Source organism: Ylistrum balloti, unplaced genomic scaffold (assembly GCF_031769215.1).
Source record: "Ylistrum balloti isolate Yb309-2 unplaced genomic scaffold, AGI_CSIRO_Ybal_v1 Utg370160, whole genome shotgun sequence".
NCBI lineage: Eukaryota > Metazoa > Mollusca > Bivalvia > Pectinida > Pectinidae > Ylistrum > Ylistrum balloti.
The window spans coordinates 96824-115453 of record NW_026782156.1 but is presented as its reverse complement, the minus strand read 5'-3'; the positions used below and the strand labels follow the sequence as shown (position 1 = coordinate 115453).

At 35.7% G+C, this 18630-nt stretch overlaps 1 protein-coding gene across 2 annotated transcripts in view; it reads left to right on the top strand.

Annotated features, from left to right (window-relative positions):
- The window catches only part of LOC132550985 (cAMP-dependent protein kinase catalytic subunit alpha), a 107221-nt gene that overhangs the window by 45583 nt on the left and 43008 nt on the right, over positions 1 to 18630 (top strand). Inside the window, exon 1 of one of the 2 annotated variants that reach the window (XM_060215090.1) lies at positions 9798 to 10123. The exons of the other annotated variant lie outside the window; for it this stretch is intronic. Within the exon in view, the coding sequence (XP_060071073.1) occupies positions 10108 to 10123 (16 nt within the window). The 5' untranslated portion in view covers positions 9798 to 10107. Of the gene's footprint in view, positions 1 to 9797; positions 10124 to 18630 lie in introns of those variants that run through there. 2 annotated transcript variants of the gene reach the window in all.

The window sequence follows — 18630 nt, the reverse complement described above, 5'->3', positions numbered from 1 at the left end:
TCGTGGCTTCGACTTGTGCTGTCGAATTGCCAAGTCAAAACGCCAAATCAAAACTGGTAATATATTGTACTTTCAAGTGGAAATTTACGCATATACAAATCAGATGATAGCTGAGGTTGTACACGAACTTTTGTCAGTATTTTACTATATGAAGGGGCATAACTCTTATATAATGTATATGTTGTATATGATATGACAATTTTAAGTTGTAAACCACAAAACTGTCAAGTTCTGTTGTGATTACCAACGAAGAATACTAATTCTTGGTTTCTGATAAATGAAGCTGAAACATTTTATCTTTTTAAAGAGAGCTGAGGGTTCAGTGTAAAAACGAACCCGTATGTTTGTCAAAGGGAAATAACTCTTGTAGCTTTACATAATTTCTGTCAAGTTCCCGTCTGTGTGACGTGAACCGGTAATGACATTTAGATTCCGACCGAATATCCGTTTCTAAACAATATATTTGCTTAAAATGAAATAACTTTTCCATCTAATTATAAGAGTCAAAAGAAACGATTTGACGTTGTATCCATTAACACTTTTACAAGCAGATTATAAATGTCCATTATACAAATTATTCCGCACATTTTAATTTAGGCAATTTTATACTCTGTTTCATACAGTGTTACGAGGTGTCCTAGTTTGCTAAGATAGACTTAAAACTTGTACACCTACATCAACAGACTACATTAGTAGTAGTTTGTGTATGGTTAATTATGGCAATTTATTTTTCAGTGATTGTTAATTCTATAAATGCGAAATATTATTGTTCTCGATGAAAATTTAAAGACTGTTACTTACCGTGATATTTACACACTTGTATTAAGTTTTTTTAAAATATGAAATCGTTCCATCAGTTGTTGAAATTATTGCGGCTTACTGCGGGAAAATCAGATTGTTGTTTTGTAATGAAAAAGCTATAGATGAGGAAGACAAATTAAACCAGAAGTTCTATACATTGTTCAGGTATACGTCGATACATCGTATTTCTATTTTCTCATGAAGAAAAAGAAAAATGAACACAAGTAAGTTTTAGAAATAGTCAAGTTGCGGTAAAGCTTGGCTAAGCAGGTCTTGATCAAACTTGAAACCAATAAATCCGCGCGGAAAAAAAGTTAGGTATATAACGATATTTACTTGATAACCAAGTAGATCGAATTGCTTTTTTCCTTTAAAGAACTGACTGGAATACGAAATATCTTAATATATTATTCCTCCGTGTCCTTTCATTCCAAGGTGCCATTTAAAATCATATTTGGAATATATACATCAGTATTAGTGCCTGTAATCCTATTATCGTATTATGCAACGTCCAACAATTACACACAAAAAACGGATCCTTTGAATGTTCTGTCCTTTAATCGTAAGTATATTATGAATAGTGTGTGTATAGGTTGTGGAAATCCTCCCTAAACTCCTGGGTAGTACGATATTATACTTAGATCAAATACGTATACATCAAGTCTCAGAATTAGAATGAACATGACGCGTGTAATGTGGTCGCTGGCTCTCTATTGATTCTGTTTACTTTGGTTTTTTTGGTCCACGTGTTTTTGTTAGATGGGTGGACAGAGATACACGTGTCCGTACATTTGTATAAGTGCAAAGCTCGCAGCAGTGGGTAACTTTAACTCAGCCGTCGGTGATATAAGGTTGAGGTCATTGTTATTATTTACATCAATTAACGGAATATGGGGGGAAAACGCGGTAAAAGTTTCAAATATAACGCACCTATATATTGGATTTTGAAGCAGTTTTGTTAATGACAAGAACCAATTTACTAGATAAGTGAAACACATTTACATGCCTAGCATATCTAAATGTTTGCCTCTCTATACTGATGCTAGGGAACGAGTTGAAATCACGCTGATTCAACTGCAATCATCGTCCTGTAAATGCACTTTCTTTAAGTGATTTACATATATTAGTGTAAGGAAGATAATTTTAGACTTGCAAATTAATTATTTTTTGCACACACACTGACAATCCGCCACATGGCGCCGTTAGTCAGTGTAAGCGTAGTCATTCGCAATACAATATTCGTAATGAGTTTATTCTGCAAATTTCTATATCTAAATAACAAAAATAAATAAATAATTAGTATTATTATAACAAATTTTCGTGTATACTAATCCTATAATCATAATGCTTAAGAAATTTAGTCATTTTTCCATCCTTCGGAACACCACTTTGAAATTTAATGTGAAGTTGACTGTACTTTTGGAAAACTGCCACAAGTTTTTAATCATAACTGGCTGTCTATTTCTGTGAAATACGTCATGGTTTTACGTAAGGGAGAGAGTTGTTCCCGGTACAATCATTAATACCACAAGCAATTTATCAAACCAGAATTTGAGTGAGAGACTAAAAGAAAAACGTGATTAAGTTTCCAGATCTGATGGAAGATAGTTATTATTGTAAGGAACAGCGAGAGTAGACACAGGGATCTGATAATTCAGAGTATAAGATTCTAAGACATTTTGGATTTAGATATTTAGAATATATAAAAGATATGTATCTTTATTGGTTAAGGGGAAATAACCCTATGCCAGAATTTAGTTGTACTCTGTTATATTGTACATACATGTGTAAGTCCGTAATTAAACAGCGAGAGGAGATAATAGTAGACACCAGACCCACACTGTTTTAGGCATTACTTCTGCATACAATACATTTCAAGAAAACATGCATATATGTTTGAATTCTCGTAGCTCTCTTACGCATGGCGGGAATTGATTATCAGTGAAATTGAATTAACACGCAATCAGATTAACACTTCGCACAAGTACTGTGAACTTTAGTCTACCCAGCCGTATCATCATTGGTAAATCGTAAGGTCTTTCACAAGTTCCATTTTCATTCGAGTTCAGCTTCCTATGTAATTCAACTCAAGGCATCTGGTAAGTGTATTTTAAAAAAAACGTGAAAAAGTTACAGGAGTTTGAAACTTATTATTCTACAACAAGATAATAATGTGATGTTTAGAATTCCGTTTGCTAAAACTTTATCTAGAAAGTATGTCAGTAATGCTGATTGCGATGTTGTTGTCCCACTGAAATATCATAATCCGCTTTCAAACGGTATCTGATTTATTTTGCTCGTTACCTTTAATGACAAACGCCCTTAAATTGGAAGGAACAAAAATCAACAGGGCCAGATTGGGATTCGAATATGGTTATTTGATTGACGCCCAATCCAATAAAGTTCATAGTTCAACTCCACCATTGAAGGCATGTCGGAATTCCTTTCTTTCTCTGTTGGACCCATGCCCTCCATTTAATGTCGCCATTTGAAGTTTCCTGTTTTTTTCCGACATCATATAGAGTGCTAAAAGGTTAAGCGAAAAAAGCCTCTACAGGTCGACAAAACGTCGCTTACATCATGCATGTGCACGACGTGCACGTGTACTTTAGTAATACTAATGGCCATAGTTAAGCAAATGACCTTGAACATGCGCGCATAGAGCCGAAGGAATTTTTGGCGGGTTTTAGGAGGGCGGGACTGTTCCGATCATTGCACCACCGAGACAAACTACAGGAAGATTTCGCTTATGTAGATGGTAATTATGATTCTGGAGTATGATGGCTTCACCAGACCCTTTCCTTGTATCATAGAAAACCCGTCGTCATGGAGACAGATTTGGAATAACAATAAACGTTTGCAAAATACACTCGTACGGGACTTTTTTTGTTGTTTGGCATCAAAAGCCTCGACTTGGATTGCACATTTTGGTAAATATGATGTGAATGGCCTTGTCGGCAAAATAATAAACTGATGTATTTTTGCTTCCTTTACGTAATGTCAGCTGCTAGTAAATGTTGTGGATTTGCTGTAAACATTTTATCATTACAACACAGGACGGCTCGTGATGGGTAGTGTCCTCTCACTAATCACTAACACTTAAGTAACGATACTGGAAAAACAAAACCGAACCTTTTGTCTATATCACCTGTACTACAAACAATCTACCCCCCCCCCCCCCCACACACACACACACACACCCTCCCCCCCCTCATCTCCCTTTAATTGTAATGTATGTCTTTAAAAGTCAGTGTTAGGAGGAAAAGGTATCAGAAATTGATGAAACTGATAATGAAAAATGATAGTAAAAATATTTGAGTGCAAACAGCTGTTTCATTGATCTCAAGATTTCGTTTCGGCTGCAACATCGGCCCGAACGTACTTAAATGAGACTAGGCTTTAACAAACGGAAGTTGGATGATTGGAAGAGATTGTGTAACGTTTGACAATACCGGTATAAGATATTACCATTTACTTGTCTGCTTAAGCTAATCACCCTTTGTGAAATCAGAAAATGAACTACTCCGTTAAAAGTACATCTGATATATATTTTCTAGTGAAAGTTTCATCAGTACGAAATCCCGGTCGTTTCAGTTGAGAAAAACCACAACAGATATATGGAATTTCGAAAAGATGGCTTCTTATTTTCCACGTATCATTTAACAGAAGGCAATTTGTTTCTATGTTGTATTTTAAAATTCAGATAAAATTGGACAGACTATACAACATATAAACAGTTTAGTTAAAGCCCCAGCGCTGATACCTTTATGTACTTCAGCACGTGCTTACACGAACCCAGAAAACATCAATCAAAGAGGAGGTAAACAAAGCTATCACCTGTGTTATCTTCTTGAGGGAAATCCATTTTGAAAGCCTTAGTCAGGATGGTAAGTTCAATCACTTGCCCTTCTGTAAACAAACTCGTGTACAAAATACTGCTAGCTCTTCTCTCCCACATCCTGTCTATCTCCACGAACATGATTTAATGTGACTTTTCAGTTTATACATACAGGTACATTGCACTGTTCTCCATATCCTCCCCAGCCCTGTTTTACCTTTTTGTACAGAGATTTTGTTTTTTCTGTGTTTTCATTTGTTCTTATGATTTTACGTTTTATCCTGAAATGAACTTTTAGCACTTATCTCACTCAGGACACTAGTTTTTCTATTAAATTTCCTTCTGACACCAGACGTTAAACATTTTGACAAACGTACTCTATCAGAAAAAATGTCACTAGAAGAAATAGTATGATATGTTTTTACTTTGGATTTAACACATGCAGTTTGGATTTTTTTATCTTTAACTAAAATATGTAATACATTACTATTAGTTATTCTAGTAAAACTTGTAATATGACCTTAGCGAGTTGTCAACATTCAGACGGAAGTAAACAAATCTCTTTTTAAAAGGAAATATCAAACTCTGCAGGGTTCTACCGTGGCCTCAAATTACATATACAAGTATTTTGTAAACATGATTTCAATATCAAAGTGATATTAGATAGTGGTTGAAGGGTCTAGTAGATTCGTTATATCAATTCCGAATAAAAAGGGAAACGACTTGTTTTGTTCAGAAGTAGACGTATGGTATGGGAACGGCACATATTGAATACATAGTCACAATACCGGGGCTGGCACATGTGGATTTTTGTTACAAATTCCTCTTAAAATGTAAAAAGGAAGCAAACATGTATATTCACATTTTGACAATAAAAGGTTACGCTTTATATCAGGGGTCATCAAAACAACATTTTGTCTCCGATGAACCGTTTTCTCACGATAGGTGAAAAAATGCTATGTAAAAGTCCTAACGTATATATATGTATGTATAATCTAGTAAGTAATATCGATCGTATGGTCCAATATTGGTACTGAATGCTAACAAACAAATGTTCGTTGGATGCGTATTACTGGAATAGATATATGATCAATGTCGTAATAACGAGAGTACGTGCAAATGAATGGGCAGATTGCCTCGAATTCACTTGAGCGTGCTGTCGTTATTACCTCATTGATCTTATCTATTAACAATTCACTTGTCCGCACTGTATATATATATATATATATAATATATTTCATATTTTCTTAATCTTGATTTAACTTTTCCATCCTTTTCTGTGTAAACTTTGCTGTACATTTAATTTCATTATTTGTTAATTTAATTTTTCGGTCCTGCACATTTTGTACATTTCATACCGACGTACTGTGGAGTCGTGGAGCGGGACAAAAACGTTGTTTCTCCAGGGGCGTCTTTATTGAAATAATTACGTGTTACAGTTGCATGTAAATGAGACTATCTCAACACATGGTACAAATTATAATCTTAGCCACTACATGAAGGTTATTAGGAGATTGTTAATTTTCAAATCAACGCTAAAGCTTTTAAGTTTTACGAGTAGCTCGGTGTTGAGTTGATATATGTAAACCTGGAACATCCTCCCATTTATTCATTAAGAATTCCATCTACTGTTGAACGTAGTATAGATATTGTTAATTAATTATAATGATGAAGTTTTGCGTTTAGCTGAAATGTAACTCTTTACACGTAGTGCGTTTTTGGAAAATATACAATTCGTATTTTTTTCTTAAAATATAGCAGTTAAATAATATTTTAAGAATTAATTTGACGTTTTACGCTATTTAGAACAGTATGATTCTGACGATATGGAGAAGCGGGTGACGCGCGAGATGTACATGTATAATGATTTGTAATACTTCTTAAGCTTCTACAGTAATTCGTGGGCATGTTCTTCAACCTTCAGGAATTTTGTTAGAATGGTGTCTAGTTGTGCTGGCTTTAGTTTCTTTTTGCTTCTACGCTAGACGTTAGAGATTTTAACAGACAGATTGCGGATATTTGTCCGACAAAATGTCTAACGTCTGGTGCAGAAGTCAGAGGAATATATAAGCTGCATTATGATCTTCGTCAAGCAAGCTGCCATGCAGTTTTGATTTTGATATTTGAATTTTTCAGCTCTCTTGAAACTTAACGAACATGTTCAGCATGGATACTAATTGCAATATTTTAAGCTTCTGCGTCGACTATCTGAAATGACAGCCTGCAGCCATGAGTTTCAAGCATTAAAACGAGTGATTATTTCTTAAAAAAAAACGACTGAATAGATATTCTGAATACTTTGTCATCATGTTCAATAGGGATCCTATATCTTCATGGCACATTTTCTACATTATTGATATTCAAGATGGCCGTGAGTGGTAGAATTATATGGTCAATACCTTGGTCGACATTTTCATCCTAAAAGGATCATTTCAAGCAGCAATATGATGTTTTGAACATGATACCAATCGAAACATTTACCGTCCGTCTGTCCATCCGTCTGTCCATCCGTAAACAAACCTTGATTTCGCTTTTTATGGAGGAGTAATGGTTGACCGTTATGGGCCTTTCTCATATTTCATGTGTAGGTTCCTCTTGATCTCCATAAAACCCATATAAAAAGTATCATCACACATAATAAAATAAAAGTTATTACTAATAAAACAAACTAGATTGATTTTGTTCGTTTTGTTTCTCTGTTTTTGGTTTTGTTTTATTTTTGTTGTTTTTTAATATCGTCGTCATCTTGTTAATATGTCTGTCTCTCTCTGTCTCTCTCTCTCTCTCTCTCTCTCTGTCTCTCCCCCCCTCTCTCTCTCTCTCTCTATGTGTGTGTGAGAGAGAGAGAGAGAGAGAGAGAGAGAGAGAGAGAGAGAGAGAGAGAGAGAGAGAGAGAGAGAGAGAGAGAGAGAGAGAAATCTAAATTGTACCCTTCCAGGGGAATTTTCCAATTTGAGGGCATCAAACTCTCTTTCATTTTTTCATTATTCTTTTGTGTATTTGGTAGTTGTTTGGTTGGTTTACCGCTCTGTGAATTATTACATTTCTCTACGATATCACATATTTTTATTGAAATTATCACATGTTGTATGTATGAAGAGGTAAGTGAACGTGTCAGATATTGGAATCTCCTTTTATATAAAGTACTAATAAAACATTCTTGCCTTCATACAGTGAGCTATTTTGTCTACCAATGATGTGGAATTTCGACAATTTCAATAATTATACATTTTATTAAATTGTCGCACATTCTTGTTAGTTCATAACATAAAAAAAACTTCCTAAAAAATGTGCACGTCCATGTTTGATATGCCACCACATCCCTAGTAACTAATAATTAAATAACCTATTTCATCATTTTCACGTGGACTGTAACAGTGATTAAGGTACAGCGACAGATACTTAATACTTAATGTACTCAGTGCTTAAGGTCATCAGAAAAATATACAGTATACAACTTACCTTATCGGTACACACACAAGGTCAAGAAAATCCAACAGCTCACTAAAGAAAATCTAAGGTCAAAATGTCCAGTTTACCAGATTAGCGTACATTTAATCTTAATCTGCTTAAAACTTTTGTCATATTTTCACACTAACCTGAAATCCTACTTTAACGGGGGGCAGTATCTGACAGGATTCTTCGGGGGACGTATTATGTCCAAACTTAATCTACATTTACTGGGAGCAGTATCAGACAGGATTGCTCTGGGACGTATTATGTTCAAACCTATCCTGAAACCCTACATTAAATGAGGGCAGTATCTAACAGGATTGCGTTGGGGGACGTATTATGTCCAAATTTAACCTGAAATCCTACATTTACTGGGGGCAGTATCAGACAGGATTGCTCTGGGGATGTATTCTGTCCAAAATTATCCTGAAATCCTACATTAACTAGAGGAATTATCTGGCTGGATTGCTCTGGGGACGTATTATGTCCAAACTTGTCCTGAAATCCTACATTAACTAGGGGCAGTATCGGACAGGATTGCTCTGGGGACGTATTATGTCCAAACTTATCTTACATTAACTGGAGGAAATATCAGACAGGATTGCTCTGGGGGACGTGTTATGTCTAAATTTAACCTGAAATCATACATTTACTGGGGGCAGTATCAGACAGGATTGCTCTGGGGATGTATTATGTCCAAACTTGTCCTGAAATCCTACATTAACTAGGGGCAGTATCGGACAGGATTGCTCTGGGGACGTATTATGTCCAAACTTGTCCTGAAATCCTGCATTAACTAGGGGCAGTATCGGACAGGATTGCTCTGGGGACGTATTATGTCCAAACCTATCCTGAAACCCTACATTAAATGAGGGCAGTATCTAACAGGATTGCGCTGGGGGATGTATTATGTCCAAATTGGGGGACGTATTATGTCCAAACTGGGGGCAGTACAAGACAGGATTGCTGCGGGGCAAACTTTATTCGGATTAATGAAACACGATATGTCACGGAATAAAATGTGTACATATGCAGACTATTACATCCGGATTGTAACACGTGTTGATGTTGAACTTAAACTTGTGCAGTTGTTTTGATATAAATGTATTTAGGTTTTTATTCACAAACATAACGTGTGGAATCAAGATAATTCGGATTTTTGAAGCAGGTTTCCATTCTAATTTTTAAAAAGATCGAAAAATGCGCCGTATTCCGGATTTTAGCGACGTCCGTTTAACCTTCATATTCAGAAAAAAGTTTTATCCATGTTGTGTATTGCTTGGCTGTAAACAATCTGTCCATCGTTATCAGACGTCGGACTTGGTCTCGCTATCTCGTAACTCACTACAATTATCACTGAAGATTAAAGTTAACTCTGGCATGTCTTAACGTTCTGGTCAAACTTTTAAAACTACAAATAACACCCACTATGACGCCTTATCGCCCCACTTATAAAACCTACAACCCCTTGGTCAGAAGTTTTCGCCAGGTAGCGACCTAGAATTCGAATCGTCTTAATCTTGGCTTGTAAATCTATTCCTAGCAAGGCATGCGACTTTAAAACAAATCTTTGCTTTCCTCTGGTGGTTTAAACACGTACGGTGAAGTGTAAACAGTGATAGAACGCAGCGTTGTATGTATATATAGACTTGGTTAAGGACTAAGAGGAAGAGTTGGAGGAAGGAGCACAGAGAGGGGTGTACATACAGATATATATACACATGGTATTGGTGCCTTAATACTCGCTATCCAATTCAAGCAAACGTATACAAGGTGTAAAAAACTTCTCAAAGTTATTTTCCCCGGAGATTTCGTTTCGATGCACAAGCGAGTGGAGGAACGATAACTCATAAGCTGTTTTACATATATTGGGAAGGTCATAAGTCATTTCTAACTGTATGTTTGGGACCGGTTCTGTGGATCCGGAATTAACCTGACCGAGGAGTTTCTGTTCCCGGACCTTCTGTTTATATACTGTGTGTTTTCCGAGCTTTTGATTCTACTGCAGTTGGATCATGGCGGAAGAGTTTTGTAAGTAATCAAAACAAATTATCAAACGGCATGATTTAAAGATAAAAACATCTCATGAAGAGTATACATGGGTGGTCCCCCTCTCTTCACCTACCTCCAACAGGATACTTCAGACTAGTTTTCACCAGGGTATCACATTTTCACAGCGGTCTTATTAATACTGAGGCTGGTATTGGGTCTGTTTTCACTTCATGTATTGAAGTTCCGAATCATTTCTATGATTTGAGGATCTATAGTGCACACTGTTACTTCTAACGTTATACAGCATAATGTGTGTAACAAAAGTACTATATAAAAAGTACTCAGTTTTTCTACTCACAGGTTCTGGTCACAACATCGATTTCTGATAGTTACTATATACAAATGTAATATAACAAAGTTCATATATAGCAATTCTGACCAGGACCTGTGGTATTATATGTAGCATACAATGTACACGTCTCAATGGAATTTGTCCTGGTTTATATCTGTTAACTATGGAAGTTAAAGAAAAAATTGCCTTTAAAATACTAATACATTCTACCTGTAAATGGTGCTATTGTACAGAAATCTGATTTGTGTATTATCGGTTCAATTACATGAATTGTCATTTACTATATACACGTTCACGTCAGGTGTAATTGAAGAGCGACAGTTTGAACGACAATGCGGTTTTCAGCGACTTAAGAAATGAAATAATTACAGAGATTACGCCCTGGTATATATAGATTTTACATTAGTGTAATGTATTGCATCTAGATTGTGAAGTAGATGTGTATCTACATGTATATGTATATCTATGACAATTTTTATTTGACACGATATATATCAGTATAAAAACAGTGAAATGTAGTGATAAATATGTTTTCATATTACCTCAAGTGTAATCAGTGCACAACTTCTGATACTTACCGCCAGGACCGCGGCGACGACAACAACAAACAGCACACGACGAATACAAGCAAAATTTCTTAGATCTTTTTCTCTAAAACCGTATGTCCAAGTTTAAAAAAATATAAACTATCAGAATGGCAAAAATAATTAATACATATTTGTATTAATAAACATGACAATGTATTAGCTTTCGGCTTTATCCTTTTTCAAAACTAGGCCATGCTTGTAATAATTTACGCTCAAGGAGTATTTACAGCATAATAATGCTTTAACGCTAGATTATCGTTTTAAAATCAACAAACAAGGGATAGTCCTTAAAACTTACCTGGTGTTGCAAACCCTCGCGATAATTTACCAGACACATGTCGGTAGCTTCCACGCTGTATGACCTGTGGCGTGTGAAACGTAGTACGAAGATAATTATTCAAAACAAAATCGACAAATGTTGTAAAAGTTGTAAAAATTGTGATTAATTATGAGATGACACAGGCCTTTGTGAAGTCATCGACTGCATGAATTGTACTTCCGGTTACCTGTAGACCTCTTCAGGAAACTAAATTGCACTTCCGGTTCATCTCTCGATCATTTACCGAACATGAATGTACATTCCATTTCCCTGCCAATAATTACATCCATTGACAACCGAACCTCACTAAGAAGGGTCATTAGTGATATTCTATTTTTAGCACAAATGAGGATAGATTAGGCTTAAGGGCCCGAGCTGTTCTTGCATACCGTTTCATGTAAAGCCTGGGTACCAGATAGCTGATCTAAAGCCGCTAGCAAATTTCTGTTTATCGTTTAGATTTCTCCAATCTTTAACGTGTAATTCTATGCCTAAGGTTTCCTGAGAGTCACATCCACATAATTGCATGTAAACATGTCTGATCTTTGGCGCCCTCTGTTCTAATGCTAACCAGTGTATATAAATCATTACTCTGTAGCCACAGAAACGATGAAAAACATATGCCATGAATAATATTATACAGTCTTTTTAATATTCTTTTTGTCCATAGGCGTCCGAACCCAACGTCTCTAGGCTCTCACCCTCATAGAACCTACAAATAAAATCCGCAACTATTTTTGGTACATAGTATTCCTGACAAACATTTGATGCCAGTTGTAATTAAGGCAGTTCGCAATCATTACGGATATATAAGAAACATTAAAGCTGACATTTCGGAGGTGCAAATATACCTGTCTGCTTTGTTTTATAGATACATATATAGAGACGAGAGGAAATTCTGGTTCGGTCCGAAAAAACAATAGGTCAATTAAAATTAATACCACTACGTTTGAATATCAATGGGGTCTTTACATCTGGCATCAGAACGATTGTGTTGTTGTCCTGAATGATTTCTTTATTTGTCCAGCTTGACTAAAGTTGTAAGTTACACAATAAGAATAACATACAATGTAAGAAGAATGAAATTTGTTTTACTTTCGTCTGAACTTGAATTTTAATCAATTTTGTCTGAAAAGACTTAACCTCTGTACAAAAATTAAATGTATATTTTAAGTATTCTTGGTACGAAATCTATTTTCCGTCTTCTTATCGATGTGTTGTTAGGGTCGAAATCTTATTCCGTCTTCGTGTTCATGTGTTGTCAGAATCTGTATCCGTCCCCTATCCATGTGTTGTCTAATCCGATATCTGTATCCGTCCTCTGTCCGTGTGTTGTCTAATCCGATATCTGTATCCGTCCCCTATCCATGTGTTGTTTAATCCGATATCTGTATCCGTCCCCTATCCGTGTGTTGTCTAATCCGATATCTGTATCCGTCCCCTATCCATGTGTTATCTGATCCGATATCTGTATCCGTCCCCTATCCATGTGTTGTCTAATCCGAAATAGGTTTCCGTCCCCTATCCATGTGTTGTCTAATCCTATATCTGTATCCGTCCCCTATCCGTGTGTTGTCTAATTCGATATCTGTTTCCGTCCCCAATACATGTGTCGTCTAATCCGATATCTGTTTCCGTCCCCTATCTATGTGTCGTCTAATCCGATATCTGTTTCCGTCCCCTATCTATGTGTCGTCTAATCCGATATCTATATCCGTCCCCTATCCATGTGCTGTCTAATCCGATATCTGTATCCGTCCCCTATTCGTGTGTTGTCTAATTCGATATCTGTATCCGTCCCCTACCCATGTGTTGTCTAATCCGATATCTGTATCCGTCCCCTGTCCGTGTGTTGTCTAATCCGATATCTGTATCCGTCCCCTATTCATGTGTTGTCTAATCCGATATCTTTTCCCGTCTCCTGTCCGTACGTTGTTTATTCCGGAATCCGAATATGTTTTTGTCGTTTCTATGCTAAGTTTATTTAATAAATACTTTATTATCCGTTTTATGTAGGTTACTTAATCCGGAGTTGATTAACAATCTCCGTGTTAGTGATATTTTGTCCCGCATTGATATTATAATCCGGATTTTTATATCCATCTCTGTGTTCTTTGTTCGGGTTTTATTACACGTGTTCGTTGTTATGAGATTTATATTGAGTATCTAGTATCCATGTTTATACGTTACAACCTTTCCCTTAGTTCTCAAGATAAGATAATCATTTTCAAAACTAGACTTGCGACCGACATTTGCTCGCTCTATTAAATCTTACCGAGATAAGCGCTTCACTTCAACTATATGAAAAACATCCCAAAATATCGTTTCTAAAAATAACAAGGTTTATTTTGGTTAACAGTAAAGGAAACTATAAAAGTGACTGATATGTATTGGCGAATCCAGGTATATTGGTAGAAATGAACACCTGACAAGGTGACAAATTGTGGGATATATTTGGAGTAAATAAAGCCCACACAGATGTGTTTTACAGCTTTAGATCGGCTGTGATTTCCTCCGTCCCGTACACGATCATGACTGTATTACTAAGACTTTGTTAAAGATGTTGAAAGCTCGGCTTTTATACAACCACTTCAGTCAGTCTACATCTGATCAGCATCTCTGGTATATATTGCTGTAATCAGTTGCAAATGGTTTTTGCTTGTGAGAAAACTGCACATAACCACACTTATATATTAAATACATATTTATAAACAGAAGGAGCCGGACTTTATCCAGCAAATGCTGGCATCATTGTCGCTTACCATTTTAGCCTTCTTCTTTACAAAAGAGTTCCGCATTAAAAGAAAATGAGAACTGTCGTCTTTGCAGTCAGCCTTGACCTTGAACCCTTGATGAAAGTATGGCAACTTTATTAAAAATATCAGTAATAACAAAACAATAAATAGTATATTCCTGCAGAAAGTTAAAGTAAAATGTAAATTATGCTACAAACAAATCAAATCAAAGTACCTTATATTAGGACTAGGTGATCCATGTGTATTTGTTCGTCAGTGTCTTATATCATTATAATCATTGAAGGAAAGTGATAAGTATTTACGGTACAAAAGTTCTACCATTGGTATGATTTAGTACTTACTCCACCTCAGCTCTCATTATTACACGTATCAACGGTACGACTTAAACAACCTCACAAACGTAAGCCGCAGTTACGTAAAAATAAACTATATAGAATACAATTGAACCCCGCTGTTACGTATAAATATATTTTTATCCACATTTTGTTTTCTTTGTTGTTGTAAGTAGATTACATGCTAGATTAATTAGTCATTCATTGTATATTAGACCAAATCTGTCACCCCAGGCGCACTGACAACAGCCGATTATTGAGAGAAGGGGATAAGTCACTCCCTTCCCACATATACACGATCACGAAGGTTAGTGACTTAACTAAAGTTGTTTGTGTAGACACAGAGATGGTTGGGGACTTAACTATCAGTATTCGAAGAGGCACGATAATGAATTTTAGATACCGTTTTTCAAAACCGGATCAGTTTTGAATTTAAGAGACGGAAAACAGAAAACGAACAAATAAAAAAAAAAACGCCCCCCCCCCCCACACACACACACACACACAAAAGATCCTTAAAGACTGCGGACGAAAAACGTAACCCTGTATTCCACCAGTGACTTGACGTACAGGACGCCCATGTTATAAGCCTGAGTCGTAACCTTATCGGTAGGTCCCTCCAGTCCAAAAACCACTAACGTCTGAAGTAGGTATTAGTCGTTGTATTTCACTTAATATACACGTCGTTATATTGCATTTTAATCGTACCAAGTAACCTTTAAATTTGAATTACCTCCCCTTAGTTGATAGATTTGTATATATAGCTCACGTTGTGTTTTATGCTGACAGCTTCGTACGAAGATATCTGTTCAATAATACGAAGGAAATAATAACAATCTATAGTATAGCATATCTGTATTCATTCCATGTTATCAAGAGAGGAATCCTGAATACGTGTATGTAGGTATAATAGTCGTATCATCAGCGTTACCATAGACAACACGTCATGTTTTTCTACCATACTTGTATATTATACTTCCTCTTACCTTTACTAGATATATATATTATAAAGGTACAAATAATACGTACCAAATGTCAGAATGTAATATGTCACATGTGGAAAGTCATTCCGACACGTAGTTCAACAGTATTGGTCTATATCAATAAAAAAATATTAAAGCTTTCGTTGATACCAATTACATTGGTTCTAAATGCCAGAGATATCGCATATTATTTCTACAGTATTAAAACAATACAAACAGCAACAATTACAAAAAAATAAAGCTTACAGTACAGTGATATGAAAAACATAGATACCGACATTTCTATTTAAAATGAATCATACGAAAATAGAAAACACAGGCATACCAAAGACATCAGAAATCAATAGTGATGTATTTAATGAGCTGTATGAGCTGGTGGCAGACATTTTATTATTTAAGACAGAAGATTATTTATGGTAAAATGTTTCCTAAATCATCAGAACCACTTCCACGTATTTTTTTTATGTTATATACAAATACATTTGGAAACTAGCGCCAACTGTGCACGTACAATTACGGGAGGATTGATTTCCATAGATAGGTTTCTAGGTGAAGAAAAACACATCGATCAGTTTCCGCTTGGCTTAACTGACGTCAGATTTTAACTAAATGTACCACAGTTATGTGTTACAGAAATCGAAATGGCTTTGTAAAGTTGTCCTGTAATATTCAAGGAACATGCCTTCTCTCGCAGCTGTGACGTAAGATACCACTACTCAAGGTACATATAGTGCATTGACCGATTGCAAATAGACTCGAACTGTTTACATGTATTAGCAGGCAATGAAATCAATTACGCTCGTTTGGAAATATCACAGTGCGCGTGATGATGTTTGTGCTCGATATCAGATCTAAACACGAACTATGTTATCTGAAATCGCACAGATTTTAATGTTACACGACATATCTGTCAATTTATTTATTAGATCAACGTTAAAGTTTGTAGAAGCAGAAGTGTTTACCTTACCGAACTGAATGTGTTCTGAAGGTGAATAACAGGTACGAGTACCCAGGTATAGCGTGCTTCAGTACCCGGATATTCAGTACATTTGATATTGATACTGATGTTGTCGTAAACAAATAAAAAAACTTCAAACATCAATTGAAATGATAATATCAACATTTTTTAACTTATGATTTTTTTAACCACATTTTTAAAAAATGTCCATGAGAAAGCGTTTGGATAAACTGTCTACTTTATTTTATATTACTGGAAACCCGGTCATTATCTCCTTGGTATCGGAGTCAAACAGCACATTTTTTTTTTCATGAAACAAATGCGTTTTCGTTTACAATGTTTAGATGATGGAATAAAAGAAAAAAAATAGAAAAAGTAAACGACAATCTCGATGGATCGTTGATATGTCGTCTGCTCAGTGTTGCACGCGAGAAAATAAAATTGTGACTGGCACATTTTTATGTGTTATTTGAGATGTTTGGATTCCCCAAAAAAATATTTAAAATAAAATCGACCGAGCCCATTCATCTCAGATTGTTTAAAAAGTTTGATGGAGGGTAAACAAGATGAAAGCTTGATTGTAAACAAATCGCTTCAATGGTTACATATATATAATATAGATATATGCTGTTGGGAGGACGTGTGTAAACACGTGCCTCATATTTATTGTAAATTCAAATAAGTTTATTTAGATTTATGACCGAACTACACCACCGATGGTGTCCAATAACGAAACATTTTTACCTGTGTATACCTGTTTGAAATTGTTTTCATCTATCTTCATATAACTTAAGCCGTTGCAAGGATTTAAAATCACAGGTGATGAAGGAAGGCTAGGCGGCCTGCACCTTTCCGATATAAGAGTGTGTGTTTGTGTGTTTGTTTGTTTGTTTGTTTTTTTGGAGGGGGGAGGGGGCAGAGATCTATTCTTGTGACTGTGGAATGCCTATTACTTTCTGACGTCATTAGTGCCATAGTACGACAGATAATGTATAATTAGAAAAGGATTTCCTAATTTACTTGAGGATGGAAGCAATATGACATAAATACCCGTGGCCCCTTAACAATGTCAGGACAGATAGAACCTAAGACCATTTACATTAACGAGGATCTGAAATTGATGATTAAGGGAAGGGACATATGCAAGATCACTACTATTCATTAAGGATGCAGAAGCATTCATCTTACAATCGTTTACAATGACACGTTCTAGAAAGATTTTATCGCCATCAGTCGTTACCGTTTATCTCTCTTGTCGTATTCTCAATTTGAAGCATTTGGTATGTTGGTGGTTATATTCTGTGTACCTTATCCGGAACCCTAAATCATCATTTTAAACGATTTCAACTGGTATCAGAATTTGCAACATGCAAAACAAGTTTCTTATATATAATGTGGCTGAAATTTGTTTTATCTTTATCTAAATTAATGAAAACTAAAACTTTCGATCAAGAGGTTGTATGTGTATTGAATAGAATCCTGTAAATGTTGAATTTGTCGAAAGATGGTATTTCTTCCTTGGAATGAAATATGCAACTGGAAAAGTCACATTCATGACGTCACAATCCACGTATATGAAAGTATCCAATGTGTATACTTGAGGTAATAAATACAGCACTTTTTGTGTTCATACTACTATAAACGCAAATGGTGTCGGTTTTTGACAATGTGAAGCTTGACAATATGTTTCCAATAACAGAGGTGAATCAATCGCTGAAGTGATTTAGATTGTCGGAGAACCATGTTCTTCTTATAATGAACAGTTCAGATTGGTGTGAAGACTTATTAAAGTATACTTTTTAACAATAAAGGGATTAAATCGAATAAGGATCAGACCCATTTGCGTTAACACATTCATGACTATCCCAAAACATTCGTCTTGTCACTGTATAATACACGGTAAACGCTCGTGATGCCATTTCAAGGCCATACTTTTTTCTTCTACCTTTTCAAGTTTCAATTGAAATTTTTAATCCTACTTCAATATTAATGCTCGTTCTGTTGTATATTGTTTACGCGTTTGAAGCACGGGTTCCTGCCTTATGATGACCTTAGGTACACCTCGCTACCCGTAGATATTGTACGCAGTGTGATTGTTTGTGATTGCTCCATAGCGTCAGATCGAGATCGAAGTCCCCATATGCAATAAACGTTGTCACGCCTTTTTCTTTCGTGGCGTGTTTACTTACATTGCGAAATCGATATTTTACAGACATGTTTAAGACATAAGGTTGATATACAGTTGTAAACTGTATGAAT